The sequence below is a fragment of the Argopecten irradians genome, chromosome 15 (assembly GCF_041381155.1).
Source record: "Argopecten irradians isolate NY chromosome 15, Ai_NY, whole genome shotgun sequence".
In the NCBI taxonomy this organism is placed as follows: Eukaryota; Metazoa; Mollusca; class Bivalvia; order Pectinida; family Pectinidae; genus Argopecten; species Argopecten irradians.
Window position 1 is genome coordinate 16283606 of NC_091148.1, and position 27209 is coordinate 16310814.

The window sequence follows — 27209 nt, forward strand, 5'->3', positions numbered from 1 at the left end:
TGCACGTGCTATAAGGCCAAAAAAGATAATATGTCTGTTTAGGGTTACATTGGCAAAAAAAGTAGGGTCGGTAGGTCGGGAGGATTTTATTTTTTTAGTGTCTTCCACTCTAAAATAATGGCCAGAACCGGAGTCTGAGTTCGAAATCCCGACTTTTAATTTTATTTTCGTAGAAAAGTGGGAAAATTAGGGTCGGAGTTAAAAATTAGGGTCGGTCAGGTAACCCTAAACAGACATATTATTTTTTTGGCCTTATAATAATTGCACTCTTTTTTTTCTATTTTTATCAACAGGAAGAAGAGTTTTTGAGAAAAAATGTGTCAAAGATATCGTCCATGAAGCCTAAGCCTGATATCGTCGTGGTAGAGAAATCGGTGTCCCGCCTCGCTCAGAACTTCCTGTTGGCCTCAGGGATTACATTGTTGTACAATGTCAAGTTGGTGTGTAATATTTTAATAGTATGTTATATACATGATACAGGAATTCTTTATTTTATTTATGTGATAGGTTCTTCTGTTAGATACACCTGATTAAGCATAATTAATAACTGTCATTTTTAATGTCAAGGCTAACCATGTCATTGATTGTTGCTATAATATTTAAATTCCATAATTATTTATTTGTAAATTACATTTGTATATTGAATTGTTATCCAGATTGATCATAATAATTATTGTGTTAAAGATGCTCCACCGCTGACAAATGGTATTTTTTCACTATCAAAAACAGGAGCAGACCATTTAGTATTTTTCTCTAGATACAAAATTTACTTACTTTACACTTTTCAAAGTTAAAAACATAAAAAAATTATTAATTGCATCCCAAAAATATTCTGTGTCACTATATCCTATATATATGAAGTACTGATTGCGCATGCACCAAAGGCAAAATAAATTATTTTATATATTTTTTTGTGTTAATTAGACATACAAAATATACAATTAAACACCAATTATTGTTCAAATGATAAATATCATTTATGCTCTGTCATCGATTGAGCATCTTAAGTTGTGATGAAAATTGTTCTGAATCATTACAATTGATAAATGCTGATTTTATTTCTCTCTTGATGTGGTGAGCTATACAGGCCATGCAAGCCTCTTTTCTCAAACAATCACTTACAGCAATTACTTTCAGAATTAAACATAAAATAGGGTTTTACTGTATGTCAGCTAAATGTGCACTTTTCAGAGTTTGTTAACAAGATCATAATTTTCATTATTGTTTTCATTGAAATAAGACCATAGTATGTTTTTTTCCCCCGTTTTGTCTCTACATGCTGGTAGGTTTTAGATCTCTTGAGTGGAATAAAAACCACAAACATTTTTTTCTGAACTGGGCAATAAAAGAGGTGGGTAACATAGTAAGTAATGTTTCCTACAATTTCCGTAGATGTAAAATCTATGAAAAGAAAACTCTTTTCTAAATTTGATCATTTGAAATGAAATAACTTATTTTTGTAGAAAAATGTACAAAACCGTATCAATTTGAATCCCCAAAAAACTTTAATTCCTCAGCAAAATATTGTGTTTATTTTCTTGTGTGTGTTTTTTATACCTTGCTGGCTGGAAGGTTTAAGAAAATCAAAATGACGCAAAACAGAAAATAACACAACTATGGGCTAATTCTGTGAACACATTCAGCTGTTCTTGAACGTCCCACATGACAAATACTTTTAACGATGTTCTGACCAGAGAAATTGTGGCTGAGTGGTTAAGGTGTCATGACACATTACCACTAGTACTAGCTCTCAATCCCCTAATAAACCAAACCAATTAACACTAACTACTTAAGTGTTCTCACCTCATTAATCTGTTGTATGTTTAGGCTGTGATGGAGAGACTGGAGCGGTTTACACAAGGAACAATCATTAGTTCTATCGATGGCATTGTCAGTGGACCCATCAACCTAGGCTTCTGTCATAACTTCAAGGCCTGTAACTTCAGTCTACCTTCAGGTATATGTAGTTGTCTTTGGGAAATTCTCATTCCAAATTCCTTGACTTACTTCTCATCAAGGTAAAGCTTTTCTTCTACCAAATCCAATTAAAGGTGGGATTAACATCTATGGAGATTGTAGTGTCCCATTCTAGTACCTTTATTTATCCACCATACTGGTGTAGGATCTTGACATTCTGTGTTAAAATATATTAGCCTATTACAACAATGAAAATTAAATATTTAAAGGGACAATTCACTCAGGCTAATTCTTTTAAATAACCAAGAAGCAAAATATGGCATAAATGTATTGTTCTACATTTCTTATGGAACATATAACATAAGATATTGACAAATTCCACGTCATTGTTTAGTATTCTAATTGATACTGCTGTAATTACAAATCATTGATCAATACGATTTAGCAGGTACAATCTGTACGCTATACCCATATCCGAGCCAAAGTCACGCAAGTTAAACAAATGAACTACATAACCACTGTGGAGGTGATAAAATGATTTTTTAGGCAAGACAATTCACCTAATAAGGTAAACACACTACTGTCAGAGCGATTTGAACAGTTGTAGACAAAAGTAGCATTACTCTACGAGCAAGGGACAGGGTTCGGCATACAAGATGTTCGACCACAATGTGTAATTGCGGCCAGCGAGCGAGTTTGAACATTTCATACACATTTCACCACCATGGGCTTTTCTGGCATATCACAGTAAAACTGACTGATCTAATTTCCATTAGAACTGGTTTTTTTTTCGATATATGTACAAATTTTAATGTTTTCTTAGACTGAATTGTCCCTTTAAAAGAAAAGATATTAATGAAATAACCAAACTATTAATATACTTTATTTAGAGCAGTCAGATTTTATTACAAAGGCAGAAACTGTAAGTTATGATTTATTAGCGCAGATATAAAGTAGCGCAATCAGTTGGTGATTCAAAACTGGAAATACTTTTGGTTTTTTAGGTCACCTGACCATAAGTCATGGTGACGTATTGCGATAGCCTTTTACCGTCGTTGTATTGTGCGTTAACTTTTTGTTGTGAACACGATAACTTGAGTAAATGTGAACCGAGATTGATGAAACTTTGTATGTAGCTTAATATTAACAAGATCTCAGACGAGCACGAAGACTAAGGTCAAGGTCACTGTCCCTCATAGCTATTATGTTGGCCCTTAAATGACAAATTACTATCGGATGTCAGGTGACCGTTAAGGCCCATATAAAATTAAGCGCTGTACATGAATTAGCGTTTAAAAGAAAATAAGGCAAAAAGTGTTAATAAATAGAACTACCGCTATTAAGATAAGTATGTTTACTGTATTTAATAGGGGAGAAGTAATTGTTGATGACTTTGTTTTAGGTGAGAACAAACGATGCTCTGTTTTGATGGATGTGCCACTCATCTGGGCTGTACCATTTCTCTGAGAGGGGGATCAAGTAGTGAACTGAAGCGTGTAAGACACACAGCATCCTAACTATTTTGTTCAGACTGTTAAGAATATTATATTAAAGATGCTCCACCGCCAACAGAGTATAAATGATGTACAGTCAAACTTTGATGTATCGAAGTTCAAGGGACCGACAGAAAAACTTCGAAACATCGAGACTTCAAATTATTCATGGTTGGAATTAAACCGAGTTTTTTTACCATTACCAACTGTGGTAGTTGTGTACATGTCGTCTCCATTCCGTACACTTTATTATCATTCTATTAAACACCAAAAACACAAAGTATGTAATAAATCACGTGTATTGCTATCGTAAGCAATATATTATAAACAAGACTTACGTGTACTAGGCCTAACCCATATGTACATACATGTGGTGCCTATTGAAGCGATGGTTAATATTACGGAATGAATATAAAAACGAAAACACGTTGTAAAAACGAATCTAAAAAGGAGGAACCGAAAGCGCTACAACACCTACAAAAATACTTCGATTTAGAATGATCGATTTGCTCCAGTATTTATGCCTAAGTTTTGGATAGTCTGGTTCCCATCTGCGAATGCTCCGATAGAATGTAACAATTTTGAGTATGAGTTACTATATTATGTGGCACGCTATTTACATATGTACCATTCCGTAAATTCTACAAACCGCTACCAATGGCGGCGGCGATCATCAAACTCGACTAACAGTATCTTTGTCGTACTAATGATTTTAATAACGACGTAGCTTGTAAAAACAAAGCACCTGGTATCGGCCTGATCAGTGATATTAATAACTTGATGATATCAAGTAAGTAACACAAGCTGTCATAATCCCAATTGTCCGGCGAAGGGCCGTCGCGAGAGAGGTGTGACAGCACGCCGCAGGGCATCGGCGAACACCTGATCGGTACAGGTAAATTTTTATTCGAATCATCGAGTGTCAGTTACCTATGATTCTATAACAAATGGCCCATGAAAAAAGTTCGATACATCGAGAACTTCGATTCATAAAACTTCAATTCATACATGGGTTTGTTAGTAATGTTATATAGTGAATAAATTCGGGACCAAGCAAAAAGTTCGATACAGCGAGAAATTCGTTTCATCAAAGTTCGAATCATCGAGGTTTGACTGTACATCATTTGAACAATAATTGGTGTTTAATCGTGTAAATATATGTCTAATTAAAACAAAAAATAATATCAATAATTTATTTTGCCTTTGGTGCTCGCACAATTAATACTTCATTCCATATAGGATATAGTGCCACAGATTTTTTTCGGGATGCAATTAATTATTTTTTATATTTTTAACTTAGAAGCTCAATTTTTTCAATGGTGGTAAAAAAATACTATTTGTCAGCGGTGAAGCATCTTTAATTAAGTACCAAAATAAAGAAGATTATTAAAAAAAATTTGTCCTACACAATATACTCGGGTATGTTGAATTCCGAAAATTGTTTTGACTATTCATACAATAAAGTCAATATCAGACTCGCTTGTGGCTGAAACATGTACCAGTCAACATTTACTTGGCATTAAACATACCCAATTATACTGGGACACATCTCCTAAAATCATATTTATTTACTGGTCAGAATTTACGATGTTTCTGTGGAACCACAAATATAAAAACAATGAATCATGTTTTATATGAATATTACTATCAATTTTTTGATCGATAAACCACATATTTCCACCTATGTCATAAGAACATAAACTTAGTCAGATTCTGTTTGTTTTCAGATTAAAAAGATCATGCGTCACATTATCTATGCAGCGTATACCGCCCAGTTAGAGATCTCTCTCTGTATGGACGAGTTTGCTATGCCTCCTGGCCATCTTGATGATTCAGTACACACGGGTGAGATTGACAGCACAGGCTCAGGGGGCGGAGACAATAGTGATCCCATACAGGAATGGGTGGAGTCAACTATACCTGAGGGAAGAGCTAACGAAACGTTAGAGAGAGACATTACAGAAATAGGCGTGTCCGAGGGAGGGGACAATGACAATGAGGGTGGAAACATAGAAATGGGTGTGGCTAATGAAAATGTGGGAGGAGACAAAACAGAAGTGGGTGTGGCTAACAATGTTGAGGAAAATCCTGGATTGTCTAATAATGATGAGACAAGTGATCGCTATCCCCAGATGGTAAAAATTGATTGTTTAGAAAACAATATAGACGATTGTTCTGAAAGTAATAAATCTCACAACTTGGAATCGACTGCAGAAAATCTCCCATTATTAGAAAAAGACTTAAAAGCTTTAGTGCAAGAGGGAAAAATAACTTTTACTTTAGGAGAAATGAACGATGACGAGGAGGAAAGAAACGAGAATGAACAACAGAAAAACATTGAAAATGTGAACAAAAAAATGGACTTATTAAACAGTGATATGATTGGTCGGAAAACGTCTTCCTCTGAGATTATCACAGACCAATCCGATCCTCTACACAATTTTGAAAAAAATCAAGATGACTCAATTTTTCAAAGCTCCATTACCCTTCAAGAGAAATCTCAAAAGCGTTATCAAAAATTTAGAAAACTCTTAAACGAGGTGTTATTAAGTACGTCCCCGTTTGTGAAATACGATGTGCCTTTTCTGGAATCTGAACTCGGAAGTGATTGCTGTTCCCGGAAGTACTTTGCTCACATCGACGAGTTGTACTGGTCATGTCGGTTCGATCCGAGTAAATATGATTCGAAGAGGTCACAGAAATACCATGAGGGAGAACATCCCCGGAAGCCATTGATGTCTTGGTCGGATGTGGAGGTAGTGGAGGCACATCCATTTATACTGACCGAACTCACTTCCATGAATAGGAATAAAACTGAGGTAAGTTGCATCATCATCAATACCTACCTGCAAGGGCAGACAACTCTGTAATTTGCAAAAACATAAAAAGACCACTTGGATTGTTTATTAAAAGTTAAAGTCTTAGAACTCTTAATGATAATTACCTGTAATATTGACTAGATGTAAAGAAGTATAAATAGAAAATTAATGTATTAATTTATATTTAGGATGGGAATACTGTTTGGTGAAATCTTAAATGTTATATATTAATTTAAGTAAATATACATACAGTACTGAGATTTTGTATACTGTCAACATTTGTATTGATATTAGATGTATAGCCCTAATTATAGCTATGTACTACCGGTAAATTTAGCTATTACATGATTTAGACAATAATGTTTTACATTGTTGTTCTGTGTGAATGATATTTACAGAGCATGTTAGCTGACTTTCGGGCTCGAGGAGGACGGATAGTTCTAAAGCCTACAGGACTCAAAGACCGGAACAATAAAACTGACCAACCAGTCTCCCGTACATCTATCTCAGGGAAAAAGGACAGACGGGTCAGTACCAATAATCAAATCTTTAGAGCTTATATTGATATTCTATATAACATCTCACCAGCAAGGTCAACATCTGATAGTCAAATACTGAGATTTCATATCAAGTTGAAGTTTGATTATAGCCTTAATCATTAATTGATAAAAGCAGTTGCTATCTTTTCAAGATCTATTTAATACATTGTATATTGTTATGGCTAAATGATATTGAAACGTGGTTTTTAACATTCAATTTATCAAGGTTTGGAACCAAATCTTACTTTTGATGGATTCCCAAAACATTCTTAATCAATTGATTTTTATGATTTTCTAAAAATTTCAATTTTCCATAGGAAGTAGGTTGTGAACTTAGCAAAATTATACAAAATGTTTGTTATGGTTCACTGTAATGTAGTTAATGTAAATATTTTCCGTGAACTTTCAGCGTGACTGTCTGGATTTCCATCGACACCAGCGATTGGCTGTACTACTTAGCAGTCACTCGGAGAAATCAGCCAATCACCCCTTCCCTTGTCTTCCACCACAGTAAGTCCCTGGGGGATGGCTGTTACTTATTACATAGATGTTCATATAGTCAAAAGTGAAACATCATATTTATATTTTACATGTACTAATATCATCTACCAACAATAAACCTCCACTCAGCAATAAACCCCCGCCCCTTTTTATCAAGTTGTTTTTAACTAGGTAATTTATAATCACCAGGTACCACTGGTATTTAAATCGTCGAAAGTAAAAACAAAATCAATCCAGATGATGTAGGAGAAAACAGCTGTAAAAACTTCCTCTTACATTTCAGACCAGGGAAGCATACAGTTTCATGACCCTGTGTGAAAAATACAATATATGACATAGTTAGTTTATCTTCATCACTGTTTTATTTTTTAATTAAAAAAAAAAAAAAAAAAACAGATTTAAGAAAAATGGTTGTAATGCCCTATATGATGTCTAATGCTTAACTGCATCATTTTGATCTTTATGGTACTGACAGATAATGTTTTGTTTATTAGGATTGTTACCATGGAATTCTATGGTAACCAGGATATCACTCTGGGCGGATTTCTAGAGAAGTTCTGCTTCAGGTATGTAGCAGGAAAGTTGACATATGATAACTTAGTTTTAAGAGATATGATGGTCTAGCTACAACAGATCATTGAATTTTTGTAAGGTACAAAGTTTTGCATAATGTATGAAATTCAAATGTATTACAATCAATTGACAAAAACATGAATGACGGTTGTCATTAAGAGGCTCTGTTTACAAATTTTTCGATTCAAAAATACGTCAAAAATAAGGAAGGAGTAAAATATTGTACATTGCTACTTAAAAAAAAAAAGATGAAATTCTGTGTGTTTTGACATTTTGCAATATAAAAATATATACTGTTACCAGTTGCTAGGGTGAAGGTGGAGCTATGAATATTTACAGTACCCCATTGTCACAATTTTAGCTGTCATGTGACCATGTGAAATGGCATATTCCTCGACCAACTAGAATACATGATTCTTCCATACTTGACAGGGTGATCCTGCGTTTGTTAGGGAAAAGATAACTCTGTATATTTTACCGGGGTCAGAGAAAAGACAGCTCAAATGCAGTAGACAATGTCATGACGTCATCAATTCATGCAGTGTCTATTGTCGACGATGTCATTAATTTTGACACACTGCGACATTCCTATGATGGTGGTGCTTTGGAACTGTTTCTAAAAAGCTGCATTTTCACAATGCTCGTGAAAGTATGGGAGAAAAAGAATCAAACATGGATCTGTCAAGTGGACAGGGATATCTCAACCCTCGTGAAAGATATTGCCCACCAACCCTCGGCAAGCCTCGGGTTGACCAGCTAAAATCTGTCACTGTGATGGAGATATCCCTGTCCACTTGACAGACCCATATAAGATTCTATTATATTCACAAGGTCTTGTGGTATAATGATAGTAAATTATGTATAAACTAACCTTAGAACAAAAAAAAAAGAAAAAAGATGGTTAAGAGATGATTATACAGCTATAAATGTGTAATAAATTATACTTGTGAAATCAGTTTAATTTGAAAATTTACAGAGAGTCCTACTCCCTACAACCTTATACTTGCCCCTCTGAAGCCTGTGACATTCCGATGTTGGACCATGTACGCAGAATCGTACACAATAGTGGCGCCATCTATATTTCTCTGCGGAAGTTGAAGAACTGTGTCCCCGGAGGAGAGAGTGCCATTATGATGTGGAATTGGTGCAGGAAATGTAGACAGGTAATTATGTTCAGAACAAAAAAAATGACTGACAGGAAGTGCCACCATCTTGGATTTGTTATGTTAAAATTTCCTCATTCTTTACACCATAGTCTTAAAATATTGGATACAATAATGCTAAACTCAGTAAAAATAAAAAAAAATTGATGTGCATTCATTAATTTGACATTAAAGTTTTAATGATTTCTCGTCCAGTGGTGGATATTGAAATCCATTATAATTTTAATCTAAATAGTTAGGGAGCTGCGGTAGCAGAGTGGTTAGATGCCATCATATATAACCCCTAGCCCACAACTTCAAAGTCGTGAGTTTCAATCTCATGTGGGTTGGTAGTTTTTCTCCAGATGGTCTGGCTTTTCTCCACCTAGCTAATATATTTCAAATTCCATGCCTGTTGACAGCGTGTTTTACTAAACAAACCAAATCAAAATGGCTAAAAATTGTTCAGATTCAGCTTTTGTTACAACACTCCTGCCATTGTTGTATTAACTGAAATTTCCATTTCAGGCTACTCCCCTGATGCCGATGAGCCAGGATACGTGGAACATCTCCTTTGCGAAGTACCTCGAGCTTCATTTCTATGGTAACAGCTTCATGCGCCGTGTGAAGTCTGAGACATGTACACATTCCTTACACCAAACCTTCAGCCAGTACTTTGGGCACAAAAATATTGTCGCAACTTTCAAGTAAGTTTAAGGAAGTTATCAAAAACATATGATATCTGTTTTAGATCCATAACGTCATGTGAAACATTTAGCTGAAGGCTTAAGTAGAGTCCACCATTTTGTATGCTGGTTGTGTTGTAGGTATTACGGTGTAACCAAGCTGAAGATAGCTCTGCCTCACTCAGTCATTACACTGGAGACCGGATCTTACCAACAACATTGTACACGACTCCGGGAGGAGGCGAAGCATCTAGTCGCCAGGTAATTATAATAATTTAAAGTTCATGACTCAGGGAGGAGGCCAAATACCTATTTGCTATGTAATCGCCATGGTCACAAAATTTTAATCCATGAAATATTAAGAACTGGTTGAATTGTATTCCATATTTGCATATTACAGAGTTGTCTCCCTTAAAGCTTGCAGGTCGGCATAGTATCCATTGTGACAGTATTATTTTGTGAGCAAATTTCACATATATTTCATGTATATAGAAAAGTATGACGCAAACACTCTACATCACAATCAATATCTATTCGCAAGGGCAGGTAACTCTGTTTCGAACACCAAAATAAAATTTGTATCGTATGTTACTAATCATGTATTCTCTGTAATATAATATTATGTAAAGATGAAGTCAAATTACTGAATTTTGATTGGCTAAAGTTGAGTAGAAAATTAGTAGAATTTGATAGAAGTTTCACAGACTTATAAGGAAAATTTATTTCAGAGGGACAGACATGTACAGTAATGTACTAGAGTATGTGTTGCGGATCAACGCTGAAAGTCAAAATGAACTCCTGTCACGGATGGTGGGCGACTATATTACTATGATACAGGTATTTATCATATGGGATAAAGAAGTAATTCCAGCAGTGTGGAAAAAATATTGTCGAATTCTAGAGGCGATCTATCTCTTTTTCAAGACAAAAAAGCACAAATAAAATTACATATTAAGGAAGGTCACGGACATACACAAAAGCATAAACAATGAATACTTCTAGAACATATAGATAAATTGATTATATGTAAGGACAAGGGTGATGCATATGTCTTGATGATCCTTTCAATAATTAGTTGCAATCGCCATAGTCTATATATTACTCTGTATACAAAGACTAAATATCCATATTTACAGTAACCATTCAAATATGTGCAGCAAGCGATGCATGACAGTTTTACAGTGGATCCCTGATAATTTGGACACATGACAGTTTTACAGTGGATCCCTGATAATTTGGACACATGACAGTTTTACAGTGGATCCCTGATAATTTGGACACATGACAGTTTTACAGTGGATCCCTGATAATTTGGACACATGACAGTTTTACAGTGGATCCCTGATAATTTGGACACATGACAGTTTTACAGTGGATCCCTGATAATTTGGACACATGACAGTTTTACAGTGGATCCCTGATAATTTGGACACATGACAGTTTTACAATGGATCCCTGATAATTTGAACACATGAACAGTTTACAGTGGATCCCTGAAAACTTGAACACATGACAGTTTTACAGTGGATCCCTGATAACTTGAACACATGACAGTTTTACAGTGGATCCCTGATAATTTGGACACATGACAGTTTTACAGTGGATCCCTGATAACTTGAACACATGACAGTTTTACAGTGGATCCCTGATAATTTGGACACATGACAGTTTTACAGTGGATCCCTGATAATTTGGACACATGACAGTATTACAGTGGATCCCTGATTTTGGACACATGACAGTATTACAGTGGATCCCTGATAATTTGGACACATGACAGTATTACAGTGGATCCCTGATAATTTGGACACATGACAGTTTTACAGTGGATCCCTGATAATTTGGACACATGACAGTTTTACAGTGGATCCCTGATAATTTGGACACATGACAGTTTTACTATATATATATATTAATAAACAGTGGATCCCTGATAATTTGGACACATGACAGTTTTACAGTGGATCCCTGATAGTTTTGGACACATGACAGTTTTTACAGTGGATCCCTGATAATTTGGACACATGACAGTTTTACAGTGGATCCCTGATAATTTGGACACATGACAGTTTTACAGTGGATCCCTGATAATTTGGACACATGACAGTTTTACAGTGGATCCCTGATAATTTGGACACATGACAGTTTTACAGTGGATCCCTGATAATTTGGACACATGACAGTTTTACAGTGGATCCCTGATAATTTGGACACATGACAGTTTTACAGTGGATCCCTGATAATTTGGACACATGACAGTTTTACAGTGGATCCCTGATAATTTGGACACATGACACAGTGGATCCCAGATAATTGGACACATGACAGTTTTACAGTGGATCCCTGATAATTTGGACACATGACAGTTTTACAGTGGATCCCTGATAATTTGGACACATGACAGTTTTACAGTGGATCCCTGATAATTTGGACACATGACAGTTTTACAGTGGATCCCTGATAATTTGGACACATGACAGTTTTACAGTGGATCCCTGATAATTTGGACACATGACAGTATTACAGTGGATCCCTGATAATTTGGACACAGATAGGCTGGAAAACTCATAAGTCTAGAAGGATTTGCTAGAAAATAGATAACTGTAACAAATTACATGTTATTATTATATGACTGGAGTTTTTGCTGTAATTTGATTGGCCGATTCGTTTCTCAGAAATATTCATCAACTGCAATATCAACCCCAAAATCAGTGGCAAAAAATGATATAACCCTCAGCCCCCGGCCTTGGGATATATTACTTACTCGGGTTGATAACTCACCGTATACACCTAAAAATAGGTCGATAATTGTATAATATTGACTAAAAGCAAAATATTAGGCAGTACAGAAAATTTGTAATCTGTATGGTTTAGGCTATGATCAAAGTTATCTGGATTATAAAGAGTTCACTGTTAGTAGTCCATTTTTTTGACAATAACGATTTTATTTTCATTTTTTACAGAGTGATAAAAGTGATATAAGAGAGAAGGGACGGAGCATTCTAGACAAACTTCAAGCTTTGGAGAAAAGCCTGAATATCTGGAGCTCACTCGATACAGATGTCGGACAAATAGGTAAGAACTGGGTCCGTTTACTAAGTCAATAATTAATTCCATTCTCCGATAATTCCGTCCAGGTTGTGACTTTTCTAGACTATCAGCATCTGGACTACTTCGAGTCGACTGTATATTATATAAACAGCTAGAAAATTAAATTTGAGAAAAAGTAAGATGTGATTTAAATCCTTTCAAAGACTTAAAACAATAAATAAAATTTTAATTCTGCAGATTTTAGAACTTGATTTGCAATCCTTTTAGAAAGTAAGATGTAGACTCTATGGGTTTTTTTTTCAGATAAATTGGGAGGTTTTTACTTCCTACAAGATGACCTTGTCAGGGTCAAGAGGTCATACTCAGACTCTATAAATAACTGGAATATCAAGTAAGTTATACTGATCAAGTCCCATAATACTATAACCTCTTTGCATATATACAGAGTTGACTCCCTTGAGGATAGGTATTGATTGTCACATTATTATTTTGTGAGGGCTATTCACATCGTTTTATTCGAAAAGTATGATGTTATGTATGCAAACACATGACGTCACAATCACTACCTACCCGAAGGCAAATAACTCTGTAATATAATGCAGAATTATACTAAGTGTAATTATATTAAATGTAACAGTTCTGGATCGCAGTGATTGCTGGTGTAACAGCCAATTCTTCCCCCCCCTGCTGAAAATTTCCCAGGGGAAAAAATAGGCTAGCTGATTCTTCCCTTCCTAGTTATTTTTTCCCCGGGAATTATTTTTACTGGGGAAACTAATGACTCATCCTGGTTGTTCAATGGGAAGAGCACTCCGGCTAGTGTTTTGAAGGTTCCAGGTTTGAGTCCCGGTCTGGCCATGCATTGTTATGTTCTTACTACATTACTATATAGAGTGGAAAATTCTCTGTTAAGATAAGCAGTAATTTATACAAGTAATGTACTCTTATCGTAGTCAACAGTCAATGTTTAGTTCAATGTTCACACCTCTTTATCAATCATAATTCAGGCCTCAGGCGAATGAAAAGTCGGTCAAGAAAGACTTTTTATAATGTGTTGGTTGTAAAAACATGGTCGCTTGTCATGGAAGACAGGAAGTCGCTGAAAACAGACCCATTATATAGCAAAATACGTTGGGGGGGTCTTATAAGTGAGGTCACATAAGACAGGGTGTCGCTACATACAGGGGGTCGCTCAGACAGTCTTGACTGTAGAACGATTAAAATGCAAGGTATGAAAACTCCGTCTGTAGCGTTTCTTTAATGGCGAAAATGAGTATTACATCAGAAACATGTTATATATGTATGTTTTTGATTACACTAATGTCCATGCAGGCTACAGGAGCTGTATTCTCAACACAAGAAGAGACAAATGGTTCTCACTAAAAAGGAGAGAGAGTTGACCACACTGCCTGCAGAGGAGGTAACTAATAAACACATTTACAATTTTTTTTTAGAGTTTTTAGCTTTCACATTCAATTACTGTAAACCAGGTTATTTTTGTGGTGATTTTATTTTGCGTTTTCATGCATAATGACTTTTTCAAGAAACTTTTATTCTTAGTTAAATCCTCTTTGTTCTACTTTACCTTTATTTGTAACATTTTTGTGGTGAGTTATTTGCACGATTTTTGTATTGCCCCCGAAATACCTAAAATTAAATCGAAAATGAATTGGTTTAGACGCTGTTTCTGTGGTCATAAGCTAGTTTTCCATTTGCATACTCAAGATTTTCAGGAAATACAAAGGAAATGTTTGTACAGTAACAAACATTAATTCATAGATATAACATTTATGTAATCATAGTGTTTTCCATTCCTTGTCAAGCTGTTTTTGTAATAAGTGTAAAAAAAAAAATATGTTTTGAACAAATTTATAGTAATTTTAAATTTGTTTGTCCCCTGAGGTTCATTATAGCCATGTTTTACTGTTTAAGAATTGCATATTTTTATTTTTAATTGAAAGCATGGTTTAAAAATAGATTTTATAATAAATGCAAATATTTCCAAATCAGAATTCATTAAAGACACTAACGTTATGTGACATTTTGATTTTAGAGTTCCCAGGCCAAATATGCTAAATCAAGTTCTGCATCAGAAGACGGCAGTTACCCTGGTAATGTCAGCCCGGTCATCGCCTTGGATACCAGACACCCAAATAATGGAGAGACAGGAAACTCAAAGTCTATTACACATGGTTGGAATTCAATTTAACTCATTCACCCCTAAAATTTCATAATGGACTGGTCTAGTCATTTATTTAGAAGAGCCTAAATGTGTCCTCAGGGGTTAATGACTTAAGTAGATCAATTATTTTTGCTCAATTTGTACTCTAGTGAGAATGGTGTTACTTCAGATATTAAATGGATGTTTAATCATCAGACATCTACTTTTCCAATTTAAGAGCATTATTTCCTCAGCCAAATCTGATGCTTTTTCAAAGGAACTGGGTAATCAGCCTATGATGCATATAAAATTACCACCATTTTGTTTTTAGCCCTCCATCATCAAAATATTTTTAAGATCTTAATAAAATTATTAAATTTTACGTACTGGTAGCTTGAAGCTTTGTTTTACAAATTGGTTTTAAAGAAAAATAACTTTAAAAAAAAATGAAAAAAAAAGTATTATTATTATAATTATTTGTCAGAACAACATACAATAATAATTCAATTATTGAAGGGGTGCAGTATATACATAAATACAATTCAGTCTTCCTATCAAAAGTGTTTTATATTTTAATACAGTAACTGTATATGATTTTAAAGGGCCACTACCTTTCCCAAGCGGCTTTTAACTTTTAAAATTTTGATGTAAAATGAAATTTATAATTCTATAGAGTCACAAAAGTGATTAATTTACTGTTAATACTACACTTACCATCACCTTTTTAATATTTTAATTTAAATGCTTTCTTTCATAACGCGGGTCGTTTATGTTGCCGACAGTTGTCCTAATTACAGCACGTCGGTTGATAATCTCTGCGTCGGATGACAAAACAGCAAACCTTTAATAATTTCACAAAGTGCTTTCTGCATTTTTCAGTGTCTTCTGAGCCAGTTCCTATAGAAGCAAATATAACTGAAACTCGTGAGTATGAATTAGCACAAAGTTACTCTTAATAGTATTAGTTTACATAATGCTATTTAGATTTAGGCCATGCTTCAAGTGACACAGTTTTCTCCCTTTGTTGAGTTACTAAATACAGACAACAGTTGGATTACGTAACACAAATCACATTTTACGTATGAATTCCAACAGGCCTAAACCTAATACTTCGCAAACTTCAAAAAATGATTTGATTATTACTGTAGAAAAAAATTAATAAAACTTTCTGGTAAAGTTTTCATTTTAATATTTTCTTCTCAAAAACTGAAAAGCCCAGAAGTCTGATATTTAACAAGTAAAGGTATTTCGAAAACAAACGGCTACAAATAAAGTTTTAAATTTCTAGTACTTTATTTTCAGTTTTACATTGCTTTATATGATTGAGTTTGTGCTGCAAGGTAGTCATGTGGCACAAGGCCTCTTATTTTGATAAAAAAAGGTCTTAAAACTTTCAGCTTCCAAATTTTACCCAAACTTTCCTTAGTGAATTATTTAATTTAACGAAAATATTGAAAAGGGAAGTAAATTCAGTTTATTTCAAATTGCAACCTTTTCACCTAAGAATTAATTTACCCAATTTATAATTCATAGTATTCAGTGAAAATTGATTTCCTAGATTTTAATCAGTATATACAGAGTAAAGAAAAGTGATAAATATATTTTTTACAGAAGCATGTGATGTATTTGTTGAGGAAAACACTGGTGAATTTTTGTTGGTATCCGAGTCTTATACAGATACAGGTACCAACTAGAGTTATCTCCCTCTATATACACACAACACTTTTATGCTAAGCCTTGTGCTTTAGCTTTGACAAGCATTAATTAATCAATTATATAATAATTAAAACACCAGTTTATTCAGTTATTTAATGACAATCATGCTTATTCTAATACATTCAGACCTGAATATGAAATCTATGCAGTTCTTAACCTTAAAAAAGTACAGTTCTCGTCAAATTACAAGTCTTAAACGAAAAGACTTTGATTATGAATTATGATTATAGTTAGATAGTTGGCAAAATATTAATATGGTTTATTAATACTTGCATGACTAAGAGGTTGATTACAAGACATTTGATAACCAGCTCCTTTTTCATCTGAAATTACATAATTTAATGTGTGTCCCGTACATTAATTATTGAAATATCTGCATGTTTTCAGAAGATAGCTTTGAATTAACAAAATGATGTAAACATGTGTTGAATATACTAATTATTTGAATCTTCATAATGTGCAGTTTTGTCACAAGTAACTATTACTAATGCTTTAGTTAACACTTAATCACATTTATATTGTTTCAATCTTGCTCATAGATAGTGCTTTCTTCAAGTTAGTGTGTTTAGAAACATTCCTCTTTTAAATGTTTACTATGAAATAGAGGGCTTTGCCTATGTCCATGCCATGTAAACTGTTGCCCATCGACCTCCATGCCACCCAGCTGTTCCTGTATAGGTTGTTTGTGTTACTAAGATCATGTATCTATTAGACTTCTATGTTACTCAGTAACATGTGTGTATAGGTGACTGTGTGATGCCTATATGATGTAAACTTTACATGTGTGTGACCTATATGATTTTATATGCGTGTGACCTATATGACTTTACATGTGTGTGACCAATATGACTTTACATGTGTGTGACCTATATGACTTTACATGTGTGTGACCTATATGACTTTACATGTGTGTGACCTATATGACTTTACATGTGTGTGACCTATATGACTTTACATAGCAGTGTTACTCATACACATGTATGACTTTACATGTGTGTGACCTATATGACTTTACATGTGTGTGACCAATATGACTTTACATGTGTGTGACCTATATGACTTTACATGACTTTACATGTGTGTGACCTATATGACTTTACATGTGTGTGACCAATATGATTTTACATGTGTGTGACCTATATGACTTTACATGTGTGTGACCTATATGACTTTACATGTGTGTGACCTATATGACTTTACATGTGTGTGACCTATATGACTTTACATGTGTGTGACCTATATGACTTTACATGTGTGTGACCAATATGATTTTATATGTGTGTGACCTATATGACTTTACATGTGTGTGACCTATATGACTTTACATGTGTGTGACCTATATGACTTAATATGTGTGACACCAATATGATTTTATGTGTGTGACCTATATGACTTTACATAGCAGTGTTACTCATACACATGTATGACTTTACATGTGTGTGACCTATATGACTTTACATGTGTGTGACCTATATGACTTTACATGTGTGTGACCTATATGACTTTACATGTGTGTGACCTATATGACTTTACATGTGTGTGACCTATATGACTTTACATGTGTGTGACCTATATGACTTTACATGTGTGTGACCTATATGACTTAATATGTGTGTGGCCAATATGACTTTATATGTGTGTGACCAATATGACTTTACATAGCAGTGTTACTCATATGACTTTACATGTGTGTGACCTATATGACTTTACATATCAACTTTACATGTATGTGACCTATATGACTTTACATATCAGTGTTACTTATATGACTTTACATGTGTGTGACCTATATGATTTTATATGTGTGTGACCATTATAATTTTACATATGTTTTGACCTTTAGAATTTTATATATGTGTGACATGTGACTTTATATGTGAAAACTATAATACGACTTTACATGTGTGTTTCCTATATAATTCTGTACATGTACATGACCTATATGACATTACAAGAGTGGAACATTTGTGACTCTATACATATTTGTGACCTATTATCTGATTTGTGTTACATAGTATTATGTGATTTGATGTGACTCAATACATGTGTGTATAACTACACATATGTGATGACCCAGTCCTGTGTGTTTCAGAGTATGTGATGAGCCCCACCCCCGGGGTGGTACTGGGGCTATCCCCGGGCATGGCGGCTGGTATAACACAGGACAGCACCCCTCCCACTAACCCAGAACTTAGCAGCTCTAACTCATACGTAGTGCTTCAGGTTAATAAAGGTATTCGCCGTCTAACAGCTTAACACCCAATTAGTTAAAAAATTAGACTTGTAATTCCACTCCACTATGATGCTCTACATTATGCTCCAATACAAGATCTAGCAACGCTCCATTCAGGGTCACCTCAGCATGACCCCTGGTATAGAATCGGCAAACATCTTGGGCCATACTGTAAATAGCTAATAGCTATTTATACTTCCGAAAGAATCAACCACACTGAAGATTTCATAGGCCACACGCTGATTGGCTAACCACAGGGGCCATGCTGAGATGACCCCAAACAGAGTGTTGTAGGATCTGGTATTGGAGTGTAGTGTAGAATATCGTTGGAGCGGAATTGCATTGGCTTAACACCTGCCATACTTTTATTCACTGTAAACCAACATTTCTTTGTGTACGATTCACTTTTGCAAATTTCGTGACAAAATTACGATCAAATTAAATTGAAAGTTTATCTCAATGGACCAATATCTACCACACCTATACTTAACAGTACAACACAACTTGTCAATACCGTCCCATGTCTAATACAGATCCTTGTCTATTCCAACATTATTTATTAGTAATGAAGACCTTATAATCCAGAAACCTGGCTATACCAGCCAAATATACATATACTGGTCCTGATTAAAAATTATTTTGTTATTTAGATTCATTTTGTATCATTTTGTATTACTTAAAAGTTTATGTCGGTGAACTTGTTTTGAAATGGAAATTACGAGATTTATTTACTACAAAGGATAGTTGGATTACAGTTTACAGTTGAACCTCATTAACTTGAATTCATCTTTCACAAAAAAAAAAATTTTTTTAGGAGTTTTCTTGTCTTGACTCAACATTTTAAAACACAATGTACTAATAATTATCATAATAATTAAATTCACTTGCATTACTAGTTAAATGTTACCATGGTATCTCAGACTTTGAGTTAGCGTGGTTTGACTTTACATTATAATATATCTTAAATTAATAAATTTTCAGTGGTATCTATTTTATATTTACATATTGCAGGGTTGTCTGCCCTTGCAGGCAGGTGTTGATTGTGATGTCATGTGTCTGTGAGGGTAACGTCATAGTTTTTAGAGAAAACGATGTTAATTGTGCTCACAAAATAATGACATCACAACGGATACCTTCCCGCAAGGGAGATAACTCTGTAATATGCAAAGACAGAATAATTTGTCAAACCTGTTTCAGAGGGAACATTATCCTACCATAATTATATTTAATGATAATAGTCTCTGAATATTAGAGACAATTTGGGTTTTCATAATTTTAGTGATTTTTTTCTTGACCTTTTGCATTGAACATTTTCTGCTAAAAGTTGTGCTTATTGCAGCTAGCTTTTTCCTACTGTTTCAGCTTAAGGCCTTTACTGAAAATAATTATTTATCAACTCCTGTATGCTTTACTACTGTAATATGCAAAAACTCAATCAATGACATGGTGTTCAAAAATTTTAGCAGTGCATAATCATTATATATACATATTTTGTAAACTTCACAATTAAAGTCGAAATCTGAGCTCCTCTGCAAGCTTAGATATAATCTTGATTTTAATGTCAGGCATCCATTCATAATCTTCATTCAATTAAACTTGCACCTTCTTGAAGATCACATACTATAGATGTATGTAAGATAAGTTAACAACTTTCATCAAGTCATATGTAACAAAACTTACCATTTTAGATAAAAATGTACTTTTTACATGTTCCTGGTATTTTTTTAATGTTTCATTAGTTAAATTATTCAAACAATCAAAATTTAATTTACAATTGACTTTAACCATTAAGATGTTTTAAATTAGCTCTTATCTAAAGTGAACAGCAAAAAAACAAAAAGATTATCATACTATAATCAAATAGAATGATCTTAAAATTATATAACTATTTTAATTAATTTTACATTTTTAAAAAATTTCTTAAAAAGTTTGTGGATATCATTTTCACCTATATATTGATAGTAGTTTACACTTTATAGTCGTTTTGCTGGAATGATATTTTCATGATTGTAAATTGCAGGACATTGCTATGATCGCGAAAATCAGGTCTCCACAAAATTGAGAAATGGTGAACTAATTATATACCTGAAAATCAGATCACAAAAATTTAAAACCACTAAAAGTCTTTTTTTTTTATCTAGAATTGCAAAAATATTGGCACTCATAAAAATAACCAGCAATCTGGTATATGTACTTTCTATTAGTAAAATTTAATTCTTACGGAACACCTTTAAAATCATTGCATTGTTACAGATAATGTTTCTTCAGATATTGAGAGGAAAAGTCTGGGTGAGTTCAGATCTGCTAGTGGTCCTTCTCGTGAACTGGAAGAGAGTGTCCCCGTACCAGAAACAGATAGTCAAAAACACAAGCCTGTTAAAGGCTCAAACCGATTGTTTGTACCAGGGAACTCACAGAAGCTCTCCAGTAAGTATCCATCGAATACCTTTTCTGTATTTGCATATTATAGAGTAGGGTTTGTAGGGTTTGATCGTGACGTCATGTGGTTGCAAGTACAGTATAACGTCAGTAAATTCATACTTTTCGGAGAAAACAATGTGAATTGCGCTCTTAAAATAGTGACGTCACAATGGATACCTACTCGCAAGGGAGCTAACTCTGTAATATGCAAAGATGTAATAACATAAGGTCTCATTTAGGGGGGCCGCGGTGGCCGAGTGGTTAAGATGTCCCGACATATTACCACAAGCCCTTCACCTCTGGGATGCGGGTTCGAATCCCATGTGGGGCAGTTGCCAGGTACTGACCGCTGGTCGGTGGTTTTTCTCCGGGTACTCCGGCTTTCCTCCACCAACAAACCTGGCACGTCCTTACATGACCCTGGCTGTTAATAGGACGTAAAAATAAATAAACCAAACCAAAGGTCTCATTTGGCCTGACAACACTGGTGTACATCACAATCACAATATCTAATGTAATGTCATGTCCATTCTGTTAACAACAGTTAAAATATTTGTTGAAATATCACTTACAAAGTCAGAAAAGTGAATTTAAGGTGTACAAGTTAGAATAAATCATTTTGAGATAATTTCATCCCATTCTGAATCATATTAGCGATCTTCATGTTGTAATGAAATGACTGGCTACAGAAAACATCTACTAAAAATTGATTATTAGCCAATAGTGTAAAGTGAAGAGGGTGTTGATGAGATAAGATCAGAATATCTTATGAGATGATACTGTGTATGTAACAGTGTCAGTAGAATGGTTTTTGGATCAGGTCTACCACTATCTCTTAGATACTGACCGCTGGTCAGTGGTTTTTCTCCACCAACAAACCTGGCATGTCCTTACATGACCCTAGCTGTTAATAAGGCTTTAAACTAATAAAACCCTGTTAATATGATAAGATCAGAATAACTTTATCTTTTATCTCCTTACTGAAACATGTTTCAAAATCTTATATGTTTAACTTTATCTTTTATCTCCTTACTGAAACATGTTTCAAAATCTTATATGTTATCCATTTTTCATATCAGATAGCAGTGATGATCAGCCAGACCAGACCGACGGTTACAAAATAAGTGGACTGAAAAAGACTATAACAAACTTTCTCTCTGGCTCAGGGTTATCTCCCCTAGTTATACCACTGTAAGTATACGTACCTGGGTCGTTTTTGATAGTGCAATTTGACTAGTTGGCCTAGGTGTTGGTTTATGAGTAAAAGATGGTCTTTCCGGATTTATACCTGAAATATTATGACTAACAAATCGGTTGTTCCACATAAACAAAAATGAAGGTTATTTCCCTTGTAACTTTTATAACTGCAGCGCGAGTATCCAATAGTTGCTTAGGATTATCTCCCCTTAGTAATTTCACTGTGAGTATCATATACCAAGCCCAGATTTATCTCCCTTAGTTATTGCACTTGGAATATCTGACATCTGCTTAAGGGTTATCTCCCTTAATTGTTCCACAGTGAGTTTTAGACACCTGGCTCTGTGTATATTAGACACCATAATTTGAATTATCTCCCTTAGTTCCACAGCATGTATTTACCAATCACCAGGTGTAATATAGCCATTCCTCATGCTCACAAATGCATATGACCTATTCAATGTTGGAGCAAGCAATGCAGCATACATAATACAAAATGCAAAATCATGTGCGGTTTGATTGACAGCTGACGATACCTGAAAATGATAAATTTTTCCCTTGGTTTTTCCATTGTGGGTACAGGCTCATGATAATCTCCCCTAGTTAAAAATAAATCATTGTGGATGTTAGACATCAGGCCAGGAGTTATCTCCCTTGTGGTGGTTTATTGCTGTAATTTTGTCATACAATAATGCTAATTCATTGCTATATTTATAAGGAACACTAGATTGGAGTATTTTCTCTGTTTCAGTGACCCCAGTGAACACACTGCCCTGCCGTCCTGTTACCGCGTCCCTGTATTAGTGTATGACCAGGAACCAAGCTCTATCATAGCCTACGCTCTCAGGTAACAGTGATAAGGCCAAAACAAACAATATGTCTATTCAGGGTTACATTGGCAAGAAAATAGGGTCAGTAGGTTGGGATTAAAAAAAAAAAAAATTTAGTGTCTTTCACTCTAAATTAATGGCCGAAACCAGAGTCTGAGATCAAAATCCCAAGTTTTAAGTTTCTATTGCAGAAAAGAGGGAAAAAAAGTAGGGTCGGGGGTAAAAAATTAGAGTCGATCGGGTAACCCTAAACAGACATATATTTTTTGGGGGCCTAACAATGTGTGATTTACTACTGTATGATTGTATTACAAACAACATCTTTTTAAAAACAAACAACAAAGGATCATTGTTATGTGCTTCAAAGTACATATTCTATGTAGACTTATCACACCTCTGAAAAAGACGGACAGAGAGCCACCAACTTTCCATCTACTGCACTTAGATTTTAGAGATCTGAATGGCATGTTAAATCTGTGCAAGCACTACATCTCACTGTATGCCTGAACCGTATTCTTTGAGGTATAAGCTGCTACTTTTTTTTCTCTGATAATCAGGAGTGCAGCCTATATTCCAGTTTGACTTACATGTGGACAAAAACTAAAACGCAGATGATGTTTTGAACAAAAAAAAAGTCATGATTTACATGTGAAAGTTGTAGGTATATAGAATGACATCTTAGATTGAGATAATATGTGACATGAGCATTAAAGTTGTATGATCTATAACGTTTTTCATTTTGTCATAGAAAAAACATTTATAATGTTCTACATATTTTTCTTTGCATCTCTAAGTTTTTGACTTTCCATAATTACCGAGTTTGTAAAGTTCGTATGAATTCGCAAAGTTATTAAATTATTAAATTTGAAATTGATTTTCCATGACATTGTGAACACATTTAAAATAGCCCAGAAATCTCTGTACTGTTTCGATCTATTCTGATCTGTATGGGTTTTGCCACTGCTGGTCATGAGGTGTGATTTGGGGGGTTCCTATCTATACGGGTATTGTCAATGTTGTCGGTCATGTGATGCAACTTTTTTTTACCGATGTTATCTAAAAGTTTGAAACATGATGTTGACTGTGGCAGTTCTTTCAAAACGTATGATATTTCATGCGATATTTACCACTATGTAAATAGTATATTGACTGATGATTTGATGAATCGGAACCACCATACCATAAATTGAGATATTTTGGTGTTTTTGTATCAAAATAGGGTGTTAAAATATTGGTGCATTTAAATTTGGGGTTTTCCTATATTTTTTACATTTTGGCGCATAACTTGAACTGAACGGATGATCAAAATACTGTATTGCATAACTGACAGTCCTTTTGTCTTTATTCATATATCCCACAAAAGTGAAAACCGACATGATTAGAAATTCTAAAGCCATATTGATACAACGATAACCCTTTGAATTATTGGCCTTCAATAGAAGTCGTTAATAATCAAATATTTATTACCTGTATATGCATACATGTACAGATTTTCACAAAAGTAAGACTCGTACAGGTAACAGTGTTTTTCTGGTTTATCAATCATACCTTAAATGTATATATGTTTACATAGATTAATGATGTATTGATGTATTAATTTTTAGATATAAACAATAAGGTCAAATTTTGGTGTGTTAAATTTTGGTGTTTTTTATGCCAAACGCCAAATAAGCCAAAATATGACTACATCCAAAATATCCCAATTTACGGTATATAAGCATCCATAGCCACACATTGTTCATGACATTGTGACGGTGAAAATTACAAGAAATACAACTATAATTGTTCTCTTTGATGTTTACAGTTGCCATGACTACCATCAGAAATTACAGGAAATCCAGTCAACCAACAACATGTCTCAAAGAGAGGCTTCTGCTCAAAGGTATGACCAAATGAATTCTGTATTATATATCCTTTTTAAAATTTGATGAAGTTTACCGAGCTTTTGAGTTACAGATTTAAATCACTCAATATTTGTTGTCTCTTCTAAAGGGAAGTGCACATGAATAAAGGTTTTGTTTATTGAATAGCTAGGGTCGTTAATGAGCAAAGCCAGAGTACCTAAAGAAAAAACACAGACCAGTGGTCACTTCCTGCCAATTAACTTCCTCCCATGCGATTTGAGTAGTAAACTCAATAAAAATCTTAGGCTAGCACTTCCATATATCACTGGTATTAAGATTCTATCAACGATAATGAAAAAAAAAGTATTAAAGGGAGATAACTCTTTATGTTGTACAGCATACACAAAGGAACAAAGCCAGGAGATATTGATCCCTCTGACATTGATAAAGGTAAGAAGAAAAGTCTGTCTCATGCTGATGTGTTGCTAGTATGGTCCAATAGTAATAGAGGACTCATTCACTCACATGGTCTGATAATCTGTCAAAGCCACGCCATGAAGATGTAAAAACGCTAAAAGTTAAAGATGCTCCACCGCAGACAGAGCATAAAAGTTACTGATTATTTTAACAATAAATGGTGTTAAATTGTGTATATATATGTCTAAATAACACAATGATTGTTATGAAAAAATTTGCTTTGTTTTTGGTGCATGCACAACCAGTACTTCATTCCATATATGACATAGTGCCATGGAATTTTTTCGGGATGCGATTAATTATTTTAAATATTTTTATGTTGAAATAAAATTAGGAGCTCAAACATTTTAATGGTGGTAATTGTGTAAAGTTAGTAACTTTTGTAACTGAAGAAAAATACTAAATCGTCTGCTGCTGTTTTTGATAGAGAAAAAATACCATTTGTCAGTGGTGGAGCATCTTCAATTTCCCTTGTTTTAAATTTAAACCAGGAAAATTTTGGCCCATGTAAATGACCAGCTTTGTGTTATGTAACAACTATGTCTGGGCCTGTAATGGTATATGATGTAAAGATATAGGGACTAGTAACATTTTCTACTGTATACATGTAGCAAATAATTTCACGGATGGTTTATTTTTGCTATATTCGCATTTAAACTGAAAGTTTAGGGAATTTTAAACACCAGTGAAATTAACAACAGTTTTATCGTATAATTCACTAATAACATTAAACACGAAATTTAACTTCCGCGAATATTTCATAGATATAAATCAAGTTTAAAAGTACTATACAGTATGCAGTGTTTATATCCATTAGTAACATTATCTGTGCCATTTCAGGGCCCCGTAAAGGAGGGTCTGGAATGCTGGCATATTTCCGTGGAGGGAGCAAGGAGGCGAGCCCAGTGTTACCGAGAAAGACTCTAGACAGTGCAATGGATTCTGTGAAGTATACCCCAAAGCAGGGCACAGAGAGTGTAGATATCGGTATGTTGGCTATCTCCCCTGGTGCTTCTCTGGTCCATTCTGTATGGACCTGGATTGTCTCCTTTGATTTGTGTAGCTTCATTTCTACAGTTGCTTGTAATAACTGAGTTCACAATTCTAAACTTTACAATATTTTCATTATTTTTATCTTCATTCATTGGTGGATTTTAAAGAAGCTCCATCGCTGACAAATGATTTTTTCACTATCAAAAACAGGGGCAGACGATTAAGTATTTTTCTTCAGTACCAAAAGTTACTTACTTTACACCATCACCACCATTGAAAAGTTTGAACTTCTAATTCTACACCAGGCTCAATACGGGGGATTTGAGATCCCAAAACGACATGGGTATAGCACAATTTATTGTCAATTAGTCCCACCATCTGGTGATTATGACGTCATCATTTGACGTGAGTTTCGTGACGTCATAATCACCGGAAGGTGGGACTAATCGACTGTAAATTGTACTTTACCCACGTCGTTTTGAGATCTCGAAACTCCCGTATTCTGTACATACTTTTTTTTGATAATATATTTAAATCAACTTTAGTGGACTCAATTATGTCGCACAATTGTATATATAAGCTTTTCATCCGTGTGTTGCAATCTATTTATATATAT

At 34.4% G+C, this 27209-nt stretch overlaps 1 protein-coding gene across 1 annotated transcript in view; it reads left to right on the forward strand.

Moving 5' to 3' along the window:
• Positions 1-27209, forward strand: part of LOC138309273 (1-phosphatidylinositol 3-phosphate 5-kinase-like) — a 60864-nt gene that overhangs the window by 15354 nt on the left and 18301 nt on the right. Inside the window, 23 exon segments of the mRNA XM_069250444.1 lie at positions 294-440; positions 1828-1963; positions 3325-3413; positions 5138-6229; positions 6628-6756; positions 7178-7278; positions 7764-7835; positions 8819-9005; positions 9513-9691; positions 9812-9931; positions 10399-10507; positions 12634-12745; positions 13025-13112; positions 14054-14141; positions 14775-14913; positions 15762-15806; positions 18691-18831; positions 21085-21258; positions 22332-22443; positions 23201-23296; positions 25084-25161; positions 25521-25573; positions 26441-26587. Coding sequence (XP_069106545.1) covers positions 294-440; positions 1828-1963; positions 3325-3413; positions 5138-6229; positions 6628-6756; positions 7178-7278; positions 7764-7835; positions 8819-9005; positions 9513-9691; positions 9812-9931; positions 10399-10507; positions 12634-12745; positions 13025-13112; positions 14054-14141; positions 14775-14913; positions 15762-15806; positions 18691-18831; positions 21085-21258; positions 22332-22443; positions 23201-23296; positions 25084-25161; positions 25521-25573; positions 26441-26587 — 3634 coding nt within the window.